This window comes from Prenolepis imparis, unplaced genomic scaffold (assembly GCF_030444845.1).
Source record: "Prenolepis imparis isolate NDT839.2.m4 unplaced genomic scaffold, iyPreImpa1.0 SCAF_7, whole genome shotgun sequence".
Classification (NCBI taxonomy): domain Eukaryota; kingdom Metazoa; phylum Arthropoda; class Insecta; order Hymenoptera; family Formicidae; genus Prenolepis; species Prenolepis imparis.
Genome location: NW_028141165.1, coordinates 1,963,852 through 1,986,076, shown reverse-complemented (window position 1 = coordinate 1,986,076; position 22,225 = coordinate 1,963,852). Strand labels below are relative to the sequence as shown.

At 34.9% G+C, this 22,225-nt stretch overlaps 6 protein-coding genes and 1 non-coding gene across 8 annotated transcripts in view; 3 read left to right on the top strand and 4 right to left on the bottom strand.

The window, feature by feature from the left end:
* Nucleotides 1-525, bottom strand: part of LOC145938502 (solute carrier family 2, facilitated glucose transporter member 1) — a 29,473-nt gene extending 28,948 nt beyond the window's left edge. The window contains exon 1 of the mRNA XM_083042189.1: nt 387-525. The gene's annotated coding sequence lies outside the window, so the exon portion shown is untranslated. The remainder of the gene's footprint in view (nt 1-386) is intronic.
* LOC145938504 (GTP-binding protein 10 homolog) lies at nt 40-1,885 on the top strand. The gene is made up of 4 exons (XM_083042196.1): nt 40-253; nt 383-686; nt 771-989; nt 1,116-1,885. Exons 1-4 carry the CDS (start codon nt 215-217, stop codon nt 1,721-1,723), a joined length of 1,170 nt encoding a protein of 389 aa, XP_082898322.1. The 5' UTR covers nt 40-214; the 3' UTR covers nt 1,724-1,885.
* Nucleotides 1,886-1,900: 15 nt separating this feature from the next.
* Nucleotides 1,901-4,111, bottom strand: Tcs4 (Threonyl-carbamoyl synthesis 4). The gene is made up of 6 exons (XM_083042195.1): nt 3,974-4,111; nt 3,606-3,885; nt 3,065-3,323; nt 2,854-2,982; nt 2,281-2,637; nt 1,901-2,218 (listed from the first exon to the last, which is right to left on the bottom strand). The coding sequence occupies exons 1-6, from the start codon at nt 3,984-3,986 to the stop codon at nt 1,919-1,921; spliced, it is 1,338 nt and encodes a 445-aa protein (XP_082898321.1). The 5' UTR covers nt 3,987-4,111; the 3' UTR covers nt 1,901-1,918.
* A 108-nt stretch (nt 4,112-4,219) lies between these two features.
* Nucleotides 4,220-4,326, top strand: LOC145939195 (U6 spliceosomal RNA). The gene has a single exon (XR_014425797.1). It is a non-coding gene; the product is annotated as a U6 spliceosomal RNA (small nuclear RNA).
* Nucleotides 4,327-4,728: 402 nt separating this feature from the next.
* On the bottom strand, nt 4,729-14,394 carry LOC145938296 (uncharacterized). Of its 2 annotated transcripts, none has more exons than XM_083041788.1 (11): nt 14,239-14,394; nt 13,868-13,967; nt 10,540-11,129; nt 9,453-10,402; nt 9,192-9,355; nt 8,947-9,120; nt 8,556-8,867; nt 8,324-8,480; nt 8,119-8,246; nt 6,731-7,357; nt 4,729-5,638 (listed from the first exon to the last, which is right to left on the bottom strand). In XM_083041788.1, exons 1-11 carry the CDS (start codon nt 14,247-14,249, stop codon nt 5,462-5,464), a joined length of 3,390 nt encoding a protein of 1,129 aa, XP_082897914.1. In that variant the 5' UTR covers nt 14,250-14,394; the 3' UTR covers nt 4,729-5,461. The 2 variants fall into 2 exon arrangements, with proteins under 2 accessions (XP_082897914.1, XP_082897915.1); XM_083041789.1 differs by having other exon boundaries at nt 14,092-14,388.
* Nucleotides 14,395-14,656: 262 nt separating this feature from the next.
* Dbp80 (putative ATP-dependent RNA helicase Dbp80) lies at nt 14,657-17,405 on the top strand. The gene is made up of 8 exons (XM_083043359.1): nt 14,657-14,953; nt 15,274-15,506; nt 15,598-15,690; nt 15,769-15,986; nt 16,065-16,242; nt 16,336-16,576; nt 16,652-16,814; nt 16,966-17,405. Exons 1-8 carry the CDS (start codon nt 14,891-14,893, stop codon nt 17,217-17,219), a joined length of 1,443 nt encoding a protein of 480 aa, XP_082899485.1. The 5' UTR covers nt 14,657-14,890; the 3' UTR covers nt 17,220-17,405.
* A 977-nt stretch (nt 17,406-18,382) lies between these two features.
* On the bottom strand, nt 18,383-21,993 carry LOC145939149 (heat shock protein 60A). The gene is made up of 5 exons (XM_083043358.1): nt 21,833-21,993; nt 20,603-21,014; nt 19,837-20,423; nt 19,447-19,750; nt 18,383-19,351 (listed from the first exon to the last, which is right to left on the bottom strand). Exons 2-5 carry the CDS (start codon nt 21,012-21,014, stop codon nt 18,948-18,950), a joined length of 1,707 nt encoding a protein of 568 aa, XP_082899484.1. The 5' UTR covers nt 21,833-21,993; the 3' UTR covers nt 18,383-18,947.
* Nucleotides 21,994-22,225: the final 232 nt, after the last annotated feature.

Genomic DNA, 22,225 nt, shown 5'->3' with positions numbered 1-22,225 from the left:
TCGGTAATTTCAGTTGATAAGTTAGTTTCTCTCGTATAAATATACAGCATGTCCAATGTCCAACAATGACCTAACCTCTCGCAGTAAAATAACATGTTATATGAATAAAGAAAATTAAATAAGTCGAAGGACACGCAAGTGTAAAAACGTAAAAAAATAAATAAATAAATAAACAAAATTTGAGAATTACGTATTTCTCATAACACTTATTATAATGGTACTTTTGACACAGATTTTAGATTGTGTCAAAAAGGTAAAGTGAAGAAGTTAAATTAAGTTAAATTATGTTTATACGGAACGTTTGAGTTAATATTTAAATAATTAATATTTAAAGGAAGTGTGTTATTATATATTTTCAAAAGAAAACGTTTCGCTTTTATAGCTACCTAGAAAATATCTACGCTCCAACTTCATCGACACACTACGTCTTCATGTCAGAGGAGGCACTGGTGGTTCTGGATTACCTCGTTACGGTGGAATCGGAGGCGCAGGAGGTAACGTGTACGTCATTACGAAAGATGGGCTGACTCTAGAAAACGTTGTCAAGAAGTTGAAGACGAAGCGGGTCAAAGCAGACTCGGGAAGTGACAGTGCGGCCAAAGGAATTATAGGTCCACCTGGTCAAGACATAAATATTTCAGTCCCATGTGGCATTACGGTATACAATCAGAACGGAGTATTATTAGGTAAGTATAATTTTTTTTCAAGCTTTATTCGTTTTCTGTGCGTTCGTCGTTTATTTTCTTATTTTTTTTCCATTGAAAATTTAGGAGAGTTAAACGAGGAAAAGACAAAACTACTGATAGCGAAAGGTGGAATGGGTGGTTGTGAAGAAACAGGTTATTGCGGAATGAAGGGAGAATCTCAGACGATAAAACTAGACTTGAAGCTAATCGCCGACGTCGGGCTGGTCGGCTTTCCTAATGCCGGCAAGAGCACATTATTGGCTGCGGTTTCAAAAGCTAAACCTAAAATTGCTAGTTATCCCTGTAAGATCTCATTTCTGTATTATCCTACTAATTTATTCAGTGTCATTACTTTTTCTCAAAGAAACCTGCCTTCTTATTGATATTTGAGGCAGAGATCAGAGTTTGCAATTGTATATTTTGTTACAGTTACTACTATAAGGCCCAGATTAGGGGTCATAAAGTATGAAGATCTTAGGCAACTCACTATTGCGGACTTACCAGGTTTGATCGAGGGCGCGCATATGAATATTGGAATGGGTCATAAATTCTTGAAGCATCTCGAAAGAACGAAGCTGCTCTTGTTCATCGTAGATATACAAGGTTTTCAATTGTCACCCAAGCATACGCACAGATCTTGTTTGGAAACTCTGGTTTTACTAAACAAGGAGATCGAGCTTTACAAACCGGACCTATTAAAAATGCCAACCATGATTATAATCAATAAAATGGACACTGAAAATGCTGATAGTATCCTCGAAGAAATGAAACTGGCATTGCACGATTTATCTGACTATGTAGCTACGTGTCCAGAGGAAATGCGGCCTGAGCAGATAATACAAATCGACGATATTTTACCCGTGTCTTTAATTTCAAAAAATAAAAATGAGATAGAAACAATTAAAGAAAAGATACGAAATATCTTAGATATGTATGAGGAACGGAAACACATCGCTCAGTATGGCGATTCCTTGGACTCACAGCTGATAGATAGGATAAAACGGCAAAGCGAAGAACGCACACCGACTGTTATATAGATTCGTATAACATATGAAAATAAATGTTTTATAAAACAATTAAATTGATTCTATTATTAATAACGACTTGTCAAAAGTGTGCTAAGATTTCGAATTTTAAAAGTGGAGTAATTTTTTCTTTTCTCAGTTTGTTAATTAATTATTCGAAAATATAGAGGTCTTAATGAGAGATTGAAATTGAATATCGATTGGTGTTTAATCATAAAGCCCCTTTAATTTTACTAATTTACATTTTATGTCCGCATTTTGCACTCTTTCGATCCAATTTTCCCCAAGTGGTGCCCTTTTCTCGACAGTTACCATTTCAATTTCGTCCCTATTTTGGATAACACCTACATTTGCCGTCCACCTCTCGACGCCGTTCCATGCTATCATTACACCATTATCGTTACACAATCGGGGTGGAGTTCTAACGAATTTAAAACTCTTTTCTGAGCAAACAATTTCTAAAGCCTTCGCTAAGAAATTGTTGCATGCCACTCCGCCAGATACTACCTGCATTTAAATAAATATATAAAACGAATCAAAAATTGATGTAAATAGTCTTACCAACATACCAAAGTTCGTTTCTCCTGCGGTATCAAATTTGAATTATTAATAAATTCCATTGCCCTTTGCGTTCTGAGACATATGTGCTTTACAGCGGATATTTGTAGCGCAGCGCAGAGATTATACACATCGGGAATTATTGTGCTACCATCAATATCAAATTCCTCTTCTTGTTTATGAATGTATCTCAAAGTTCTGTTTAATATACCCGCGAAAGTAAATTGACAATTTCTCTTTCCCGTCATGACAGGCTCAAAAACAAATTTTTCCGGATCTGTTGCTTTACTCGCTGCAATTTCTATCGCTTGACCACCACTCATATGCGAAAATTCTGATATATTCGCAAGTTTAAGTCTGCGAGCAATCTAAAATCGTTATTAAATTGCGTTAGAAATTTTTTTTGTCTTGCGTATCTTCTATAAAATTTTGCTCATACAACTTTTGGAAACAGATTTCAAATTTATAAAAAAATTTATAATTGAAATGGAATATAATACATATAATAATATGTATATATGTATAATATATGTTTATAATAATTATAATATGTAATATATAAGCAGCAAACTTTGCAAATATACCTTATCGAAAACTTCGCCAGGTGCATTATCCAATGTAGTACCTAGCGTGTAAAATTGATCGACATTTTCAACAATTGCTAGTAAGCTGTGGCCACCTGATACGAGCAAAACGAGGTAAGGAAAATCTATCTATAAAATATTATATGAATAATTCTTGCTGTGTACAGCACATATGCTTTATATGCAATTATAATTGTATTTATATACGTACTTTCTGCTCCATCCGTGCAGTTAAAGCATGAGCTTCCATATGATGTATCGGTATGTATGGCTTGTTACTGATCCTAGAGAGATATTTGCCAAAAGTATTTCCAATGACGAGTGATAAAGGAAGACCTGGTTTAGTTGTGGTTGCAATAGCATCTATATCTCTTAACCTTAGATTCGCTGATCTTAGTGCATCTTCGCAGACTGCGGTAATCCATTGTCTGTGCATGTTGCTAGCGATTGTAGGTATTATGCCACCATATCTGAAAAAACAAGAATACAATCAAAAATGGATTATTGCTAAACAATCTTTAGATTGTCATTAATCTTATAATTTTTTTTTAAATAACACGTATGTACACGCAGAAATAAATTCGTATTTTAAATAAATAATTAAATAACTAAATAATTTACTAAATAACTAAATACAGTCTTAATCAACAGATTAATGTTTTATTTAACTGCAAAATAAACATGTGTATCAAACTCATGTTGATCTTGCAAATATACATGTATAGCTCGCGAGATATGATAATCGCAATTACTTTAAGTGAGTAAGATGCTGCGAGTTTATCACCTCGCCCAATATTTTTCCTGCGGTGTCCACGATTCCGCATCCTGTATCGTCGCAGCTTGTTTCGATCCCTAAAATAATAGCCGGCTTGTCATCCGCAAACTTTCGCGTCGCATTCCATATCCGGTTACTTGCACGTAGAAATTTCAAACGTCTCGGCTGACAGAATCCCAATGACGTTTTATGCGATAAAAAATACGCGCACTTGGCCATTGTATACGTCGAATGATAAAATATTAGCACTGGTGATACTAGTAGAAAAACAAAACATAGGTTATAGGTTATATCGTAAATGTACAACTTCAATCGCGCATATGTCTTAATTAAATTAAAACGTACAACTACTCCTCATTATAATTATTTTGTATTATTTTTTTCTTCTACTAATTCTTAATAATACGACTATATATTCGAATTTCCATTCAAACGCGCCATGTAGTACGAAAGTCAATCAGCTGTTCTCTCTCTCGCTCCTCTAGTGTAGTACGTGATTTTATCACTAGGCGGCGGTGTTGCTTTTAGTTTCTCGCATGTACATTTGTATTTCATGTTAGCTTATAAGGAATTTCTTCGACCCGTACATTTGTACTTGCTTCGGCAGTACATATACTAAAATTGGAACGATACAGAGAAGATTAGCATGGCCCCTGCGCAAGGATGACACGCAAAATCGTGAAGCGTTCCACATTTTTTGCTCTTTTGTTTGTTAATTATTAATTATAAATCTATCTCACAAATATGACAAAAAATAGAGCGATTTCAAAAATTAAAAAAATGCATCCATTGTATTTTTATTGAACTAAAGAGAAAGCAGGCGATTGATATTTATTGAAAATTTTACTCATTAAATATAAATTATATTTGTAACAGTTTCGATATATTAAAGATATGTTATAATATATGTCTTTGTATTTTTAATAGTAAACATTTAAAGAAACTGAGAGAAAATAAAAAATGTTTATATATTTAATTTCTTTTTTTTTTATTTATAATGCCCATTTTAATGTTTGTTACTTTTCTAATTTACGAAAACGCCTTGTAAAGATAAATTTGGAAAAATAAACTTAACACATATAATAAAGTTAGAGCTGATATTCTAAATGAGCTGCAGTTTTATTGCAATATGATTGTTTATGTATTATAAGATTATATATTATCGAGTATCTAGATTACAATATATTATCGATATATATAATAGGATCTTTTATATAATGTGAGTGTTCCTTTTCTTACTTAAATATACAATTATTCTATACTGTGATTCGCGAGATATTCCTTCTGGATACAATTGATTTTAATATAATAGTTTTATTTTCGCTCGTAAAAGCACTATTGTTTTGAGAAAGTATTATCGCTATATATCACTATAATAAACTTTGCGTACAATCATTCTTTTTTTCTATACTTGAATATTGTTGCATGTCATGTTTATTTCTTATGCACATCATTATACATTATTTTATATGAAACAATATACAATTTTTCCTTATATGTATGTACACAGACGAATTCTCGTAAATAATATTGAATGTCTCGTGATTATTAAAAAAAAATTTCGAGAACTCTTACTATCGTTTACATTAATTCTTGTACCGGAGGGATCCAGTAGAAGTTTCACTACATCTCTACTAAACTTTACAAATTTCTGTAGTATTGTGGAGTATATATTCGTGTATAAAATATATATAGATACATATTTTTATACTTATTAAACAGGTCTAATGGACCTCAAAACGAAAAAAAAAAAAAAGAATCGTCTAAGAGAGGTCATGGTTTACATGGAATTAACGTTGAGAATACGCTAAGAATATATTTTGAGATTCGTCTCTAAGATTTCTTCGCGATCGCCGTTATCACTTTATTGGCGAGAGTGTTTTGCGGCACAAGACGAACAGTTATCAGCGATAAATCTAGCATTTTACGCTGGTATTTCTTGTGAAACACCATGGCAGCGGATTGCGTCTTAAACACAATGGTCGCGTTACCCTCGCCCATACGTATGCTCTATAACACGAAGAATAGAGAATATATTGTTATTAGATTGTCTCAAGTATATCTAAATAAATAAAATAAACATAAAAGAAGTGTCTACATTCTATATAAAGTAAGCAATCAAAAATGTAAGAATTTTGAAAGAAAATTAACGATTTGTTTTAACGCATTTGTTTATACTGCATACATTTTCGAGAGGAACAAAATAAGGAAAATTCACAAAGTCACTAATAATTTCAAGTTTTGTAGAATTTGTGATTTGATTTTATTACAGTAATTGTCTTTCAAATTTGTGTTGCGATGTAAAGTTTACAATTCATCACACATCAAGCTTCATCACACTTTTAAAGTTTCTTTTACTCATTGGAAAAATTATACAAATTAAAAATAAATATATGTCAGTTTGGTCAATAATCAAATAATCTCTGATTATACGTAATATTATAAACTTTTTTTTTTTAGATATTTTTAGATAATTTATATGAATGTAATAATCTTTGAATTGTGTATTAAATATGTCATTATATATATATATATATATATATATATATATATATATAATGCAAATGTAATGTATTTAGAATTAAAAAAAGAAATTAACATATTATAAAATCAGTGATTTTAAAAATTAAATGCAAAACAATGCATTATACTATATGCATATACTATATATAAGAAACGTATATCATAGAACTGTTGAGATATTACTTATTCCTAATTATATCTAGTAATACTATAATCTTTGGAATGAAATTATTGTAGCTATCTAAGTTGATAGCTAAAGAATTGATTAAACATATACATCAAGTTTCTAATACTTTGCTGTAAAGTGTAATACTTTCTAGTTACAAGTTGTTTTATAAAAAATAATACATTTGTTATCTTACATGCGCCTATATTCATGTAAATAAAACGCGTGTTGAGAAATAAAAAGCACATGCAGAAAAATAAAAACGTTTTGCTTATAGATTCCTAAATCTAAATACTCTCTATAAACTCAAAAATGAAGAAAATACATGAAACGTGTATATAGTAAATGTAATAAGCATGTCAATAATAAAAACGAGTGTACCAGGTGAAACATTCTCATGTAAATATAGTCACCTCAATGGTTCCGATGGCTTGACACATACGTCTGATTTGGACCTCGGAAGTGCTAGCAGCCAAATTCTCTAATTTAACCGTGTTCGTTTTTATCTCGGGTAATTTTTTCACTTGAACTGCAGATTTTTGTAGCACGATTCGCTGGGAATTTTGTTGCGTATTCGTGACTTTTTGTCCGTGAACGTTCGCGTTATCGTTGATTACAGTTTTCTGTAGACTACCAGGTGTTTTATGCGTTACCATTCTCGGGCCAATATTTGTGATTTTCGGTCCAACAGTCCCAGATTTTTGTAATGTATTAGCCTGATTCTGTATGATTTTCTGCGTTTGCACAACTTGTGTATTCGGCACTATTTTCTGTTGCAATCCTTGATTCTTCTGCAGATTGGAGACAGTTTTCTGTATTGTGGTAGCGATGATCTTTTGCGAATTTAACAGAGGCTTTTGTATGACAACTCTTCGCGTGCCAGGTTGTTGTATCACTTGTCTCATTTGTACATTATCGCCGGTTTGATTAGTTGCGTATCCCAAGGTATTATCTCTCGAACCGATTGTATCTGACATATCATTAGTTTGTATAGTTGGTATTGTTCTAACAATTCGCACGTTAGATGATCTGTCTGCTGCCTATAACAAAAAATACATTATTTTAGATAAAAGTTTCTGTGTTAATCTATATATAACTACTATTAAAAATTATTTGATCAAAATAATAATAGTGTAAAACACTTTGACTAAATTATTAACAATATATTTACTAAACAATTTACTTTAATTAAAAAATTTAACTTTGAATTTTTTTTTAAGTTTGTTAAGATATGTTTAGTTTGAAGGAAAAATGAGAAAAAAAAAACAAAATTTATTAAAAAAACATTTTATTGGAACATAAGGAAAGTGTACACAGTAACTTTAAAAAAAAAATTGTATGTGTAGTTAAGTAATATTTAATTTAAAAATGTATTTAATTAGTGATAAAATGTATATATTTAAAAAAATGATATTTTCTATTAATTAATAAACATGCAGTATAATAAAACTGCTAATTATAAAAAAAAAAATAATTTGTTCAATCTAAATATATTGATCTATATTCAATTTTTATATGCACATAAGTACATTTACATACAATTATGTAACATTTTGTAACTGTTTGTGCATGCTAAGTATTGTGTAAATTGCATTAAAAAATACTCTCACTGAATCATATATATCCCTGTTACTTATAATTGAATTATATGAATGCGGAAGGAATTTATTGTAAAACTTCTCTTTATAAAAGTACAGAAATATATATATATAATACAATATTGTATAATTTAGACATTTTGTCATCAAGAAATCAATCATGATTGTAATAATATAATATAATGATACATTTAATGTTGTACCTCTGTGCTCTGTATATTGGTAGGACGACCGCGTCCTTTAGGAACACCAGGGCGTGCTTTAACACCATCCTTCACAATCCCCATCAATGCTGACGCAGGTTTTATTTCTTGCTGTGTATTTTCGCTCACTAAAATATTTCGAGCATATCGTTGTAATTTTGATAAGAAAAATATAGAGGTGTGTTTGTAGAACAAATCAACTTACCTGGAATACTTGAATCCACCTTGGTATCTTCACTTTGTTTCTCCATTGCAGCCATCTTACGCCTATTCTCTTTTTCGCGTAATAACTTCTCCCGAAGACGTTTTTGCTCTTCCATTTTCTTACGATATTCCTGCATCTCCGGATCATTATCTTCTTCCTAAAATCATAACTTTGCAATGTATTTAAATTCTATCATATCAAAGCGAATTTTCTTGTAGAATGAGAAAATCACCTTGTTAGCGACAGTTTCATTTATTGTATCCGCTCTTCGTATCTCTTGAAGATTTCTGTTAGACGGCTTATTGCGTTTTGGACTTACTTCCCGCGATCCCTTGTCCGAAGACTCAGGTATCCTTTTTTGCGGCGGTCTATTTGGTCCACGGGGTGCAACGTTCGCCGGTCTAGAAAATTTCATATTGTGAACCTGATCGTAAGAATCGCCGCGATATGTATGTGGTGGCGTTCTGCTCCTCTGCGTATGATCGTTCCTTGCTCGTAGCGGCAAATCTCTTTCTCGATAATTTTGATGAGAGCCTCTATAATCCTAATGTAAAGAAAACGAGACGATTGAAACAAATGATCTAATACAAGTGCATCACTTTCGAATTAAACATAATATTTACCTCTTGATAGCTATCCCTTTGCTCCCATTGGCTATCCAACTTATATTTGTTACCATCACTGTAGTTTCCCTCTCGGGAATAATTGTTATCTGAAGGATAATGTTTATTCGGGGTATTCTGAGGCTTCTGTGGTCTATTTTCTTGCCACACATCGGAAAAATATGCGTATGGATCCTATAATGCGGATATTGATGATTTACAATTATTTTTATCTTTTTGCTCTTATGTATTATGCAATTACTTACGTCACTTTTATTCTGCTGATAGTTTTGTTGATACTGCGACGAACCTTGTTGGGCCTGATTATAGGGTCCCTGATTTTGATACGATGACGGCGGTTGCGGAAACTGTCCACTATGAGGAACTTGCGATTGAGCTTGTTGTTGATTAGAATCCCAAACAAGTCGAGCTGTCACGTAATTAATACACAAGAAAAATTTTTTAGCAAAAGTATCAATAATTTAACTACATTCGATATAAATGTTTGTTTTAAAAGTATCACTTACCATCGTTCGCGGGCTGAACGGTGCCTCTAAAATGAGGATTGATTAGAATCTTGTGGCCTGGAGGTAAAGACACACTGTGTGATACATTAGACGCCGACTGTTGCGGTACCGGTTGCATCGTATTATTAAATTGGTTATTGGGTACTTGATCGGGAGGATGAAAACCGACTCTTGCGTCGTACGCGTTCCGACCTTCGAACTGGGGTTCTTGAAACTGCGGCGGCGGCGGTGGCGGCGGTAGTCTGTTCTCGAAGGGCGGTGGCTGACTAGACATTTGCACGTTCGGCGGCAGATTTTGCATAGGTGGACCTTGAGAGGCGCTTGGCAACGCTTGCTGCTGGCGCGGGAATCCCTGGCCCATGGACACTGGCAGATTCCCTCCCCCCGGTAGCAACATATTGGGCTGACTTCCAGGCAGCAACAAGCAGTTCGGATTACCGAGAAGCGATCCTCCTCCTCCTCCTGGATTTCCTTGCAACAGGGGTCCTCCCTGATTACCCTGCATACCCGGTCGATTTTCCTGCATGACGCCGCCCGGATTTTGAAACGGCGACGGCTGCATCGGCGGATGATACGGCGGCTGCTGGTTAGGCGGACAATTATAGCTCGGTCCTTGCATAGATCCTCCCGCTAAGGGAGGATTCCTAAGTCCGTACTCGGGCAGCCTCTGGCTGCCGATCGGACGCGGTCCCATCGAGCCCTGAAATTGTCCGGGACTAAACTGAGGCCTGTTCTCCACAAATTGCGCCGGCGGCCCTTGCAACGGACCGTTCGGGCCGAAGGGCTGTTGAAAGGGCTGTGGTGGATTAGCCTGTTGTTGATACATTATCTGTTGCTGATTTGGTACGTTACTTGGTACACCAAGGAGACACGGCGGTCTGGTCTCTATTAGTGGCGGTCTACAAGCAGATGGTTGATTGTCAAAATTCAGTGGCCGTACCGCGCCAAACCTGCAAACAAGACATTTCATTAAAATGTATATTTATTAGTTGAAACATGTATGTATATGTATATAAATATATCTTAATGAAAATAAAATTAATATTTTTTTCTATTATCATATTAATTATTAAGATTCTATCATTACCTTGGATTGAAGTTTCCAGTATTTTGTACGTTGAATCGTCCTCCTCTGCTCCCTCTTACTCCACGGCCTCGTCCTCTTCCTCTGAACGGCGCTCTTGATGGTTCCGGCGTGACGACATTCTCTAAGGTATCCGGGATATCATTGTTCATCTTTGGAGAAATCATTGTACGCTCATTTTGAAATCTGTTACGCCTTTCCTTTGCTTCCTCGCAGTCGTCGTCTTCTAGTCCTTGCCCGTTGCCGACGTAAACATTCTTCTGCACGTTTCTTTGGAGCTTCTCGCGCAGATCGCCCTTGCCAATATTATTAGAAACATTAACGCTATTGGACTCTGAGTTTTGATCAGACTGACGCGATGCCTGCTCGTTCGCGTACCGCCGGGCACCGTCGTCTTGCTCGTAATACGACGACGTAGGCTGTATCTCCATCGGATGTTCTCCATCTTTATAGAAATCGTTATCGCTATGTTTATCAGTATTGCCTCTACTAAACTCTATATTCTCGTCTTCGCCATCTAAGTCGTCGAGCGCGTCCGTGACTCCTAAGTCCAGTACATCATCTGTTTCCTCTTCTCCCTTATAGCTATTCTGCTGCTCGGGGAATCAAATTGGCAGATATTTGTAATGCAAATACGAGATATTTATCCATATAATGTAGTTATAATCTATGTATCATTATATCATAACTAATGTGTATCTAAAGTGTGCGCAAGTGGAATTATCCTCCTTTCTCTTCAACAAAGTTTGTGGAAAACTATCGATATGTACACTCGCATATTGTATGAGTTCTGGTTCCTGATTTTAATGCATATTTGATCCCCATGTGATAAACATAACTTTTAAAGAGAATTTTCTTCTTTAAATATTTCCTTCTTCTACAGCAATCTACTATATTAACACATACTGGAGGAAACATGCTCTTATCTCTAATAGTAATAATAATGAAACAGAAAGATCTTATAAACAAATGTGGCTGAGGATGGCAAGTCCGAGTACAGTGATGGAAAAATGTGACTATGTGCATATGATACTTGATGATTTTGATGATATGTAACAGCTGGTAACTTATATCGATAAAATACTAATCGATGATGAAATATGTAACATTCGATGTACGACTTTTGTAAAATAATAAAAGCTTTGTTTATGCTTTGTATGAGATAAAACTTGCACAGTGTAGTGTGATATAATTCAGTCTATACTTAGAATTCAATTTATACGTGCAATTATACAACAGAATTTCACAAGTATAATTTGCCAAATATGTTTACTTTTTTAAATTTAAGCGTATATAAATTTTATATAAACACATAAACACATTCATATTAAAGACACAAGAATTACAATAATGTCCAATGTAAACTTTATAATCAACAAATAAAATGCATATATTATTCAATACTTTTCAATTTTGAAAACTTGCAAAAGTTTAAAAATAGCATTAATATATAATATGTTGATTACATTAAGTGGAAAATTTTTTAATTAAGTGGAAAAGTTATAAAGAAATCAGAATATATCTTATTGCATCGTATAACTGAATTATTTCTTACACCTTAATTTGTTAGATAATCTGGGGACTTAATACTAGAAATCGCAATATACAATTTTGCATTAAAAAACCCAAAATGTATCTAACTTTTCACACAGTCACTGTATTGTTGAAAATCGAAGTAACAAAGTTCATAATATACATTTGAATGGCTTAATGTAAGAATTTACATCATGATAGAAAGTTCTCTATATAATTTTCTCTATAAAAATTTATATATATATTTAAAAAATTTTTTCCTATTTTTAAAACGTATTGCATATACAAAAAATTATGAATATATTTTTAACAATCTGTTAAAAAAAAATTTTTTTCGTAATCGTAAAATATTAATGTTATATAAATCAACAGAAAAAAATATTTAATAATAAATAAATTTCTATTTATAATAACGCATCTATATTTCTTATATTTGTCACCTTACATTAGACCATTCTCAAAGTAACTCTTCTAGTGACTGAGGCGAGATATAATCATAGAGATTTACATTGGCAAATTAGCAAATCATTAAATTGTGTATATAGTCATTAAATCGTCATTTAAATGACTTATAAACATAGACTTGCATATTTTTTTCTATTCACTTTTCACATTTTTGATATCTCGCTTGATCTTAATATACAAAAGTTACAATCGCATTTACGCAGCAGGTGAAACAAATACATGTAGCATTCTGACAATATCAAATAAGTATCTCTTAATGCAATACTTGTCTAAAGAAATTAACTGCATTGTTAGAGAGAAACATTTAAAGACAATATTTCAAGCCATTGAATATATAAAAACAATGTGCCATTATAAATAGGACAAATTATAATATCGTAAATTTTTTGTCTGTATGAATTTCCAGTCTAGTAAGAAAATGTTATTTGTATTCCCATCTCTTATATAACTATTTTTGTTCTATTATCAGAACACTTGGTTACAGCTACTTGTATTTTTTTCAACCTGTATAAAATTCAGCAGCTGTCCATTAACACAAATCGTAATGCCTGTATCAAGTATATATCTTTTATGTTGCAGTGACAATTTTCACGACCATTTGCAGTCGAGCAAAAGTGTTCTTGCTGCACCTTGTTGAACAGTCTCAATTTCACGAATTTCTGCATGTATAAAATATCTATTTCCTATGTTGTAAATATATATATTCACAATTTATAACCAGAAAAATATTCAACATTACGAATATTTTGTAAATACATCTATGAACATTAGCACTTCATATAATAATTATACATCATATGTTTGAAATTTTGGAGTTCAAAAATACATGAATTAGGAACTTTTAGTACAGTTAACAGTTTAATAATAAAATCATTATTATTGCACCTATAACGCAGTTTTAATTTTTTAAATTTACGTATAAAAAGCATTTAAACATTTTTTCAATACACAGGCAATAATATAAATATATACATTAAAAATATTATTTGCTATATAAAAGTAAGAAAAAACTTTGAACAAAAATCACATCTAACTTTTCTTCGTCTATTGGGACTCCTTGGAAAAAATATTAAATGAATGGAAATATCATTGCCTTTAATCGTCATTTTGGCATTCCTATTTGTTGTCAATTGTTGACATTAAATGATATATAATTGCAGCAACTAAACTTTTGATATAAATTAGGTCAACAAAAGCAAAATGTATATAAACGAAGATTTTAAGAATAAGATATTTTCAAATTAAAGCAGCAAAGCGCGATTGAAATAGCCGAATATATCAAACGAGTATATTTTCATCCGAATGAAAAATAATGGGTAAACAATATGCTCACCCTCTCTATTTCATAGTCATCAGCTAGAAGAGCCTCTTCCTCGTCGTTACCCAGATCATATTCCTCGTCCCCAAGATCTTCGTCTAGCAAGGTATCGTCACTGGAAAGAACGAAAGTGAATTTTTTTTAGGAGAAAACGCGAATTTGGACGAGACGCCAATGTGGGAATGATTTCTCGCCTCGAGTCACAACAACGTCATTGTTAGGCGTTCATCGATTCTAACCTGATCATTTTCACTTTTCGCTAACGCGATCGCGTCTCTCCGGAAACGAGTGCTTAACGTATCATTCTTGACAGGTGAATCGTATGAATTGGAATTCGAGATTCGCCTTTCCTTCTACCTTTCCAAGAAAGAAACGAAAACACTTACTGCTCTGACATGGTAAACCTCCAGTTTTCCGCAAGGTAGAAAGGAGTAAGGAGTTATGATGGCCGCGATATATCGGGAGCTGGGATATCGATAAGTGCGGCGGGGGGGGGGAGAAAAGTAAATGGGATGAGCAATCGATCAATCGGTCGTCCAATGTCACTAGATTTCAGATCGCGCAACCATAGAATATATAATATAATATATGAGAACGCGTGTCGATGTGCGCGGCGCGTTCGACTTTTAACCTTCAAATGGCGCTGCGGCGCGGCGTCGGAATTTGGTGCGCGGAGTGGGGGCTGGGTGGTGGGGGGATGCGCGCGCCACCCAGCCTGCCCCCACCACGCAGCCCCCACTCCGCGCACCGAATTCCGAACGCGTGACGTTGAAGGTTAAATCGATTTCAGTCGAAAGTCGAAAGTCGAACGCGTCGCGCACATCGACACGCGCGCTCTAATATTATATATTCTATGGTTACGCGACCTGAAATTGGCAACACTGGACCCGAATCGGTCCGTCATTTCTCGCGACCCATCACGACATCACGAACTCCTCATTGCCTGTTCATTATTATTGTTTAACGGAATAACCAAGCGGATATTTTGCTGTGATTCACACGGATATATAAATCGTGAAAGAATAAGAAACGCATCCGATGGCTTCGACTAAGGTCGACTGGGGCCAGTATGTCGATGAACAGGACAAATTGGCGTCGAAGGTAACAGGGGAGATTCTCGCGGGAAATATATTACACATTTGCTTGAGCGAAATTATCTTTGTGTTTACAATGTTCATTTGTGTGTTTTTATCAATGTGAAGGAAGTCATTGCTCTTCGTGGAATTCGCGACTCGCTACACATCCTCGATTCACCATCTATTTTCTTGTCTTTATTGTCCTTCGTCCGATAATAGTAACCGGTTAACCTTTTTTTTTTTTTTTTTTTTACGCTACATGTGTTCCAGATAATCTGTGTTTCTCATTTGAACTATCGCGTTTGAACTTGATCAAGTAATTCATTGATTGTATGTGTTATATAGGTGACGACCTTGAATTTGGATAAACCAAGCCCAGCTCCATCCATTCCGTTTGTGAATGATGCAAAGAGTGACGATGATACATCGGACGAGCAGCAGATTTCGCCGGCGGAGAAATCGCTTCTGCAAAAGATTATAAGGAACGGATTAGTGAAAACCACGAAAGATATAGAGATTCAAAGAAAGGATCCAAATTCTCCGTTATACAGTGTCAAAACATTCGACGCTCTTCATCTGTAAATAATTATAATAATCGTTATTTTACATTCAAATAATGACATATAATGATATAAATTTTTTTACAAATCGTCTAATTTTCCAATGTAGCAAGCCTGCGCTGTTGAAAGGAGTGTATGCTATGGGATTCAATGCCCCCTCTAGAATTCAAGAAACTGCTTTACCTACCTTACTCGCTGATCCGTAAGCATAAACCAGTTGCTTTCTATTTGTGTATTTTCTTAAGATGCAGTCTCTAAACTCTTAGGAAAATTTTTTCAGACCACAGAATATGATTGCACAATCTCAGTCTGGAACTGGTAAGACAGCTGCTTTTGTACTTGCCATGTTAAGTCGAGTGGATCCTACAAAAGATTACCCACAAGTACTTTGTTTATCGCCAACATATGAATTGGCGATCCAAACGGGCGAAGTAGCGGCAAGAATGTCACGCTTTTGTCCTGAGATAAAAATAAAATATGCTGTGAGAGGAGAAGAAAGTAATATATCTCATTAGCTTATGCAATTTTAATTGTTTGTTGTGAAACTTATACCGACAATTACTTTAATTATTTCAGTAAGTCGTGGATTAAAGATTACCGAGCACATAATTATAGGAACTCCGGGAAAAGTGCTAGATTGGGGACAAAAATTTAAGTTCTTTGAGTTAAGAAAAATATCTGTCTTTGTATTGGATGAAGCGGATGTAATGATTGCTACACAAGGTCATCAAGACCAATGCATCCGCATCCATAAGTAATTTCTCAGAGATGTTGCATCACATTGTATGACTGAATAATATGTTTATGTTTTATGTGAGACATCACTTATATTTTACTTTATGTGCAGATTACTCACGACAGAAAAATGTCAAATGATGTTCTTTTCTGCGACATATGAACCAGAAGTGATGAACTTTGCGGAGATTATAGTCAATAATCCATTAATAATACGACTATTAAGGGAAGAAGAAAGTTTAGACAATATAAAACAGTACTACATTAAATGCAAAAGCATAGATGAAAAGTATACAGCCATTACTAACATCTATGGTGTAATAACAATCGGACAAGCAATTATTTTTTGTCATGTAAGAACTCTAATTGTATTTTAAAAATTTATCAAGTCCTAAATAAGTGTTGTGATAAAAATGTATTATTTTCAGACGAAAAAGACAGCCAGTTGGTTGGCAGAGAAGATGACGAAAGATGGACACGCAGTAGCGATACTGTCTGGTGACTTGACAGTCGAACAAAGAATTTCCGTGCTAGATAGATTTAGAGCAGGACTTGAGAAAGTTCTCATCACTACAAATGTCTTAGCCAGAGGTAAATACGTCAATGCAATATATAAGAAGAAAAAGAAGCTGAAGAATGCAATAAATAGCGCATGTAATTTATGAATTTTGTTAGCGGTTACATTTAAATGTACTATAACAATTATATAAAGATGATAATAATAATTTATAATATTTGACAGGGATCGATGTAGAACAGGTGACGATAGTCGTTAACTTCGATCTGCCGATGGATCAAAAACGTCAAGCAGATTGCGAAACGTATTTGCACAGGATCGGCAGAACAGGTCGATTCGGTAAATCGGGGATTGCCATTAATTTAATTGACTCGCCGCACGCGATGCAACTGTGCAAAGACATAGAGGAACACTTTGGCAAGAAAATTTATTATCTAGACGCGGAAGATGCCGACGAAATTGAGAAAATTGGCGCTTAGATATAAACATATAGCGAACATAAGTATGCTTTTTATTATGGATATATCTACATAGGCTTAATATATATATATATATAATGTTTTTTAAAGCGGACTTCTTTGTATTTTGAATATGAAATATTTCTTTTTCATACACACACACACACAACAATTCTACACTAAAAAATTGCTTTTTTTCTTCCTTTTGTCTCCTGCTGTCTTTCTCTCTACCTCTCCCGCAGCTATATTTTGTATATTTCATTGGATTGAAATACAATGATTGAATAAGAAATATTGTAGGAATATTTGGAAAATATTTTTATATATGTTGCATGTGTGCTCTGCAGGCTCACACATGCTTGTAAGTAACATTATTTATTTGCATTGCGATTTCAATTTTAAACTTTGTTTTTCAAAGGAAAGAGCGGAATATCTTTTTATTTGACTATAATTCTGATATGATGTGTTTGATTCTGTAAAATAATTTTATGTCGCAGAAAAAAACGATAGGCACAAGTACTTGGAGTTTGCGTAATATGAAAAATTACAAAAGTATAAAGATGAAAATATTTTTTTGTCAAATTCGTCTTGATTGCATATGATTTGATCAGCCTGAATATCTTTTTAGATGTTTATGATCTCAGAAAATAATAGTAATTTAATAAGCTTAATATTCTGAAAATATAAATGTCAAGATATTTATGATGATCATGTCGTAATAGGCCCGTATGTAAGATAATGACTGAAGATATACATATATAATCGAAAGATTGTTTTGACACGTTTGATTGTTTGACATATTTATATATCATATTTCGTGTTTAATGTAGTTACTACTACTACTGAAAAAGCAAAATGTATAAAACAAGACATAGATAATAAGAATGTTTATATTCTAATAAAGATTTCCATTTACCAACTCTTCTTAATTATTTACTTGTTTGCAATAATATAGTTTGTAAAATTAAGTATAACGCGCACATATGGAAAGAGAAGTTGTAATTTTAACGTACATTTATTAAAGCAGAAAATAAATTTAATTATAAAAAATTATGAATCTAAATATAATTAACCTTGCATAATTAACACATACATTCATATTTTTACTTTTACATTTACATCTCTAATGAATGTTATATAACTGGAAAACTGCATGAAATATATCAAACATTGAACAAGACCTATTCGTTTCTCACTTATGAAACAATTTGTTTATTATGAAATTGTGTCATCTGGAATATGGGGGATTCAACGATGGATAAAATTGAAATTTATTTAAAAATTATCATGTAATTGGTTAAATCGTTAATTCGCCACAAAATCACCTGTATAAACATATCAACAAGTTTTATAATGTAGTAACTGTTTTTTTTACAATTAAATGCATTTGTATATTTGAAACATTCCTACATGTACTACATGTATACTCGCTTAAATGAAAAAGAATGAATGACCTGCATATACAATACGCGATTGGTAACGTTACAGATCCTTAGAACAGAAGCAACGTGAAACAAACGACGAATTCACAAACGATGGATTCGTATATTAGATGCGTCATGTGTTATCGCTTGTAATGTTTCAAAATACAAACTGTGACCGGAGATCTCCGTTTCGTTCGAATGGAGGTAAATGTCCGGACCTATTTCAACAACGTTGCGCGGTGTAATCATGCGTGTCTCATAACGTACAGGATCGCGGTACGAATATGATGTCTCTTTCTCAGTCTTTGTCTTTTTTTTCTTCTTTTTACATGCCCATACCACCCATACCCATACCGCCCATTCCTCCCATACCGCCCATACCGCCCATTGGCGCTTCCTCCTTGGGTAACTCGGTGACGACAGCTTCCGCCGTCGTCAAGAGCGACGCGACGCCCGCCGCGTCGGTGAGTGCCGTGCGTACGACTTTTGTGGGATCGATGATGCCCGCTTCGATCATATCGACGTATTCGTCCTTCAAGGCGTCGTAACCCAACTTGCCCTCACTCACTTTGGACACCACCACACTGGCGTCGACGCCGGCGTTTTGCGCGATCTGCAGACACGGCACACGCAAAGCGTTTGCTATAATTTTCACCCCGGTCTCCTGATCGCTGTTCACCGGCTTGATCTGTTGCAGTGCCGGTATGCATCTCAACAGAGCAGTGCCGCCTGTAAGAAAAACCATCGTTGCCATAATATTATATTTATTAGTGTATGTATACACATACATATTCTTATGGTGAAATGTGGAGATCGAGATTTACCTCCGGGAACAATTCCTTCTTCGACAGCGGCGCGAGTGGCGTTTAGCGCATCGTGCACACGGTCCTTCTTCTCGTTAACTTCCACTTCGCTGCTTCCGCCAACCCTCAAGACGGCGACTCCGGAGGCTAGTCTCGCCAAACGTTCCTGCAGCTTCTCCTTCTCGTAGTCAGACGTAGTGTTCTCGATTTGATCCCTGAGCTGATCGGCTCTTCTGTCGATATCGGTTTTTTTTCCTTTGCCCTTCAGAATGAGAGTGTCATCTTTTGTGATAATAATTTCTCCTACCTGACCCAAGTCGCTTGTCTGAAAGATAAATTATTTATGAAATTCTCTGCAACGTTGATCGAGAGCTACAGGCTATTGAATTATTAAATCGGACATATATTTACCTGGATGTCTTCTAGTTTGACAAGATTAGCGTCATCGCCGAATACAATACCACCGGTGGCTATTGCCATATCTTGAAGAGTGGCTTTTCTATTGTCACCGAAACCGGGAGCTTTTACCGCAGCCACTGGCAGTGAGATTTTCAAACGGTTGACAACGAGCGTCGATAGAGCTTCGCCATCTACATCCTCGGCAATTATAACGAGAGCTTTGCGTTGCGTGTTGGCCAGTTCTAATGCGGGAATAATGCTCTGAACGGAGGAGATTTTCTTTTCGCTAAAGAGAAGGAGCGCGTCTTGAAACTCGACTTTGGCTCCTTTACTGGAATTGATGAAGTATGGAGAGATGTAGCCCCTATCGAATTTCAATCCCTCTATGACCTCCAGCTCGTCAATGAGAGTTTTACCATCCTTTACAGTGATCACACCATCCTTTCCGACTTTCTTCATGGCATCAGATATCAAATTGCCAATGGCTTTGTCACCGTTAGCGGATATCGTTGCTACTTGAGCAATTTCTTCGGGTGTCGTGACTGGTTTGCTCAAAGTTTTCAATTCATCTTTGATTTTATCTACTGCCAACATTACACCTGAAAGGTTACAGATTCTTTAATACATAATTCCACAACAAAAATATATCAAGTTTATATAAACTAATCTTAAATTTATCTCGCAGTGCAAGGTCAAAAATCAACAGTTTCCTAAGACACTGCAAGATACGTAAAGATATTAAAATAATTTATCGATTATATAAATTCGATACTCTTACCTCGTCTGATTTCTATAGGATTTGCACCTTTGCTGATCTTTTCAAATCCTTCTTTGGCTATAGCTCTAGCTAATACAGTTGCAGTTGTGGTACCATCACCAGCTTCCTCATTGGTATTATTAGCTACATCTTGCACCAATTTAGCTCCGATATTTTGAAACTTATCCTTTAGTTCGATGCTTTTCGCCACAGTTACGCCGTCTTTCGTGATCTTTGGACCTCCAAAGCTTTGTTCCACGATAACGTTACGGCCTTTAGGGCCCATCGTCACGGCAACAGCATCTGCCAAAATATCTACACCTTGCAACATCAAGGCACGAACGTCTGTTCCAAAACGTACATCTTTGGCGTAAGTACGTGCCTGGAACTGGCGCAGAGCAGCTCCTCTCAATATGGTGGGTAGTCTGTGCATCTAAAAAAGAATATATCAGTCAAGGTTCTGATTTTAGGCCACATCATTTTAGTAATGTATATAAGTTTAACTTAAAAGAATAACTTTGCATTTTCTGATGCAATTATTAAAAGTATACTGAAACAATCGATTCGTTTCTCTTGTTAACTATATTATTTTAAGCAAAACAAAAAAACAAAACAAAATATTTAATTGATTTAAAATTAAAAATGACATCTTATTAAATAGATAAAGCTTAATAAATTAAGATAAATTATTACAAGAGCGAATCTTGCATATCGTATATGTAAGCACATAGCAAAAAAATTGCAAAAATATTGAATCTATTAGATTCAATTAAAATAGCCCTTGAATATTAATTAAAAATATATGAAAGTGTAAAAATTTTATTAGATTACATGAAAGCGATGCGATTTAACGAAATGTTTTACGAAGGAGAAATTGAAGGAATAATTATTGACACGATTTATCGCGAATAATCGTGTAATTTTCAGATTTACATATATGGAAATCGCATCATAAAATATTATCTTCTCATCTCGGGATGAAAATGTGGTTATGTAAAGTTCCGCGTGGGACAGCGAGGTTAAGAGTTGGCGAAGTAAAAATTATTGCTTCCGCGAATCGGAAAACCGGAATTAGACGGTTCGGTTTTCGAAAACCCCGATACTCTTCATCGAGGATCGTGTTCTAGAAGAAACGAGAATCCCGTCGACGGTTCGCGAAGGTCGCGCACGCGGATCTTCCCGGCCGGCTAAATTCGTCTCGGTGAATTTTCTTCGCGACCCTCCAGAGACTCGCACATCGTCTCCCTTTACCTTTGATCCTTAATAAGGTACTTCTTGGCGAAACTGATAGACCGGTGTTGATCGATGTCGAGAGACAGAGAGTTGAAGATCGGCGCGAAGCGACCTGCACGTTGTCTGCGCGACTTCGAACACGAGCGGAATGAGAATGAGAGATGAGGGGAGAGACGAGAGAGAGAGAGAGAGAGAGTATGCGCCATCACATGAATAGTCCCCTCTCCCCTTCGCTCCTTCCTTCCTCCCACCCTCCTCCGCGTCGCCATTTCGACTGAAATTCATCTATTGCTAATCACGACGGATTAATTTCGAATAATAATTAGGGCGATCGTCACGTACGAAAAATGTCGGAGAAAAAGACTCATCAAAGATAGTCTCCCTTCAAATAAGTTTGATGAACATTTTATT

Coding starts and splice junctions, on each gene's coding strand:
- LOC145939149 (XM_083043358.1), bottom strand. CDS start 21,014: ATGCACAGACTACCCACCATATTGAGAGGAGCTGCTCTGCGCCAGTTC. Junction 20,424..20,602: donor TCCTATAGAAATCAGACGAG/GTAAGAGTATCG, acceptor GTAACCTTTCAG/GTGTAATGTTGGCAGTAGAT. Junction 19,352..19,446: donor AGAAGGAATTGTTCCCGGAG/GTAAATCTCGAT, acceptor TTTTTCTTACAG/GCGGCACTGCTCTGTTGAGA.
- LOC145938296 (XM_083041788.1), bottom strand. Junction 10,403..10,539: donor ACTGGAAACTTCAATCCAAG/GTAATGATAGAA, acceptor TCTTGTTTGCAG/GTTTGGCGCGGTACGGCCAC. Junction 9,121..9,191: donor ATCAGCAGAATAAAAGTGAC/GTAAGTAATTGC, acceptor TCCGCATTATAG/GATCCATACGCATATTTTTC.
- Dbp80 (XM_083043359.1), top strand. CDS start 14,891: ATGGCTTCGACTAAGGTCGACTGGGGCCAGTATGTCGATGAACAGGAC. Junction 15,507..15,597: donor ACATTCGACGCTCTTCATCT/GTAAATAATTAT, acceptor TTTCCAATGTAG/CAAGCCTGCGCTGTTGAAAG. Junction 16,815..16,965: donor TACAAATGTCTTAGCCAGAG/GTAAATACGTCA, acceptor AATATTTGACAG/GGATCGATGTAGAACAGGTG.
- Tcs4 (XM_083042195.1), bottom strand. Junction 3,324..3,605: donor CAGCATCTTACTCACTTAAA/GTAATTGCGATT, acceptor TTGTTTTTTCAG/ATATGGTGGCATAATACCTA. Junction 2,638..2,853: donor CTGGCGAAGTTTTCGATAAG/GTATATTTGCAA, acceptor TAACGATTTTAG/ATTGCTCGCAGACTTAAACT.
- LOC145938504 (XM_083042196.1), top strand. CDS start 215: ATGGTACTTTTGACACAGATTTTAGATTGTGTCAAAAAG. Junction 254..382: donor TTTTAGATTGTGTCAAAAAG/GTAAAGTGAAGA, acceptor TCGCTTTTATAG/CTACCTAGAAAATATCTACG. Junction 687..770: donor TCAGAACGGAGTATTATTAG/GTAAGTATAATT, acceptor TTGAAAATTTAG/GAGAGTTAAACGAGGAAAAG.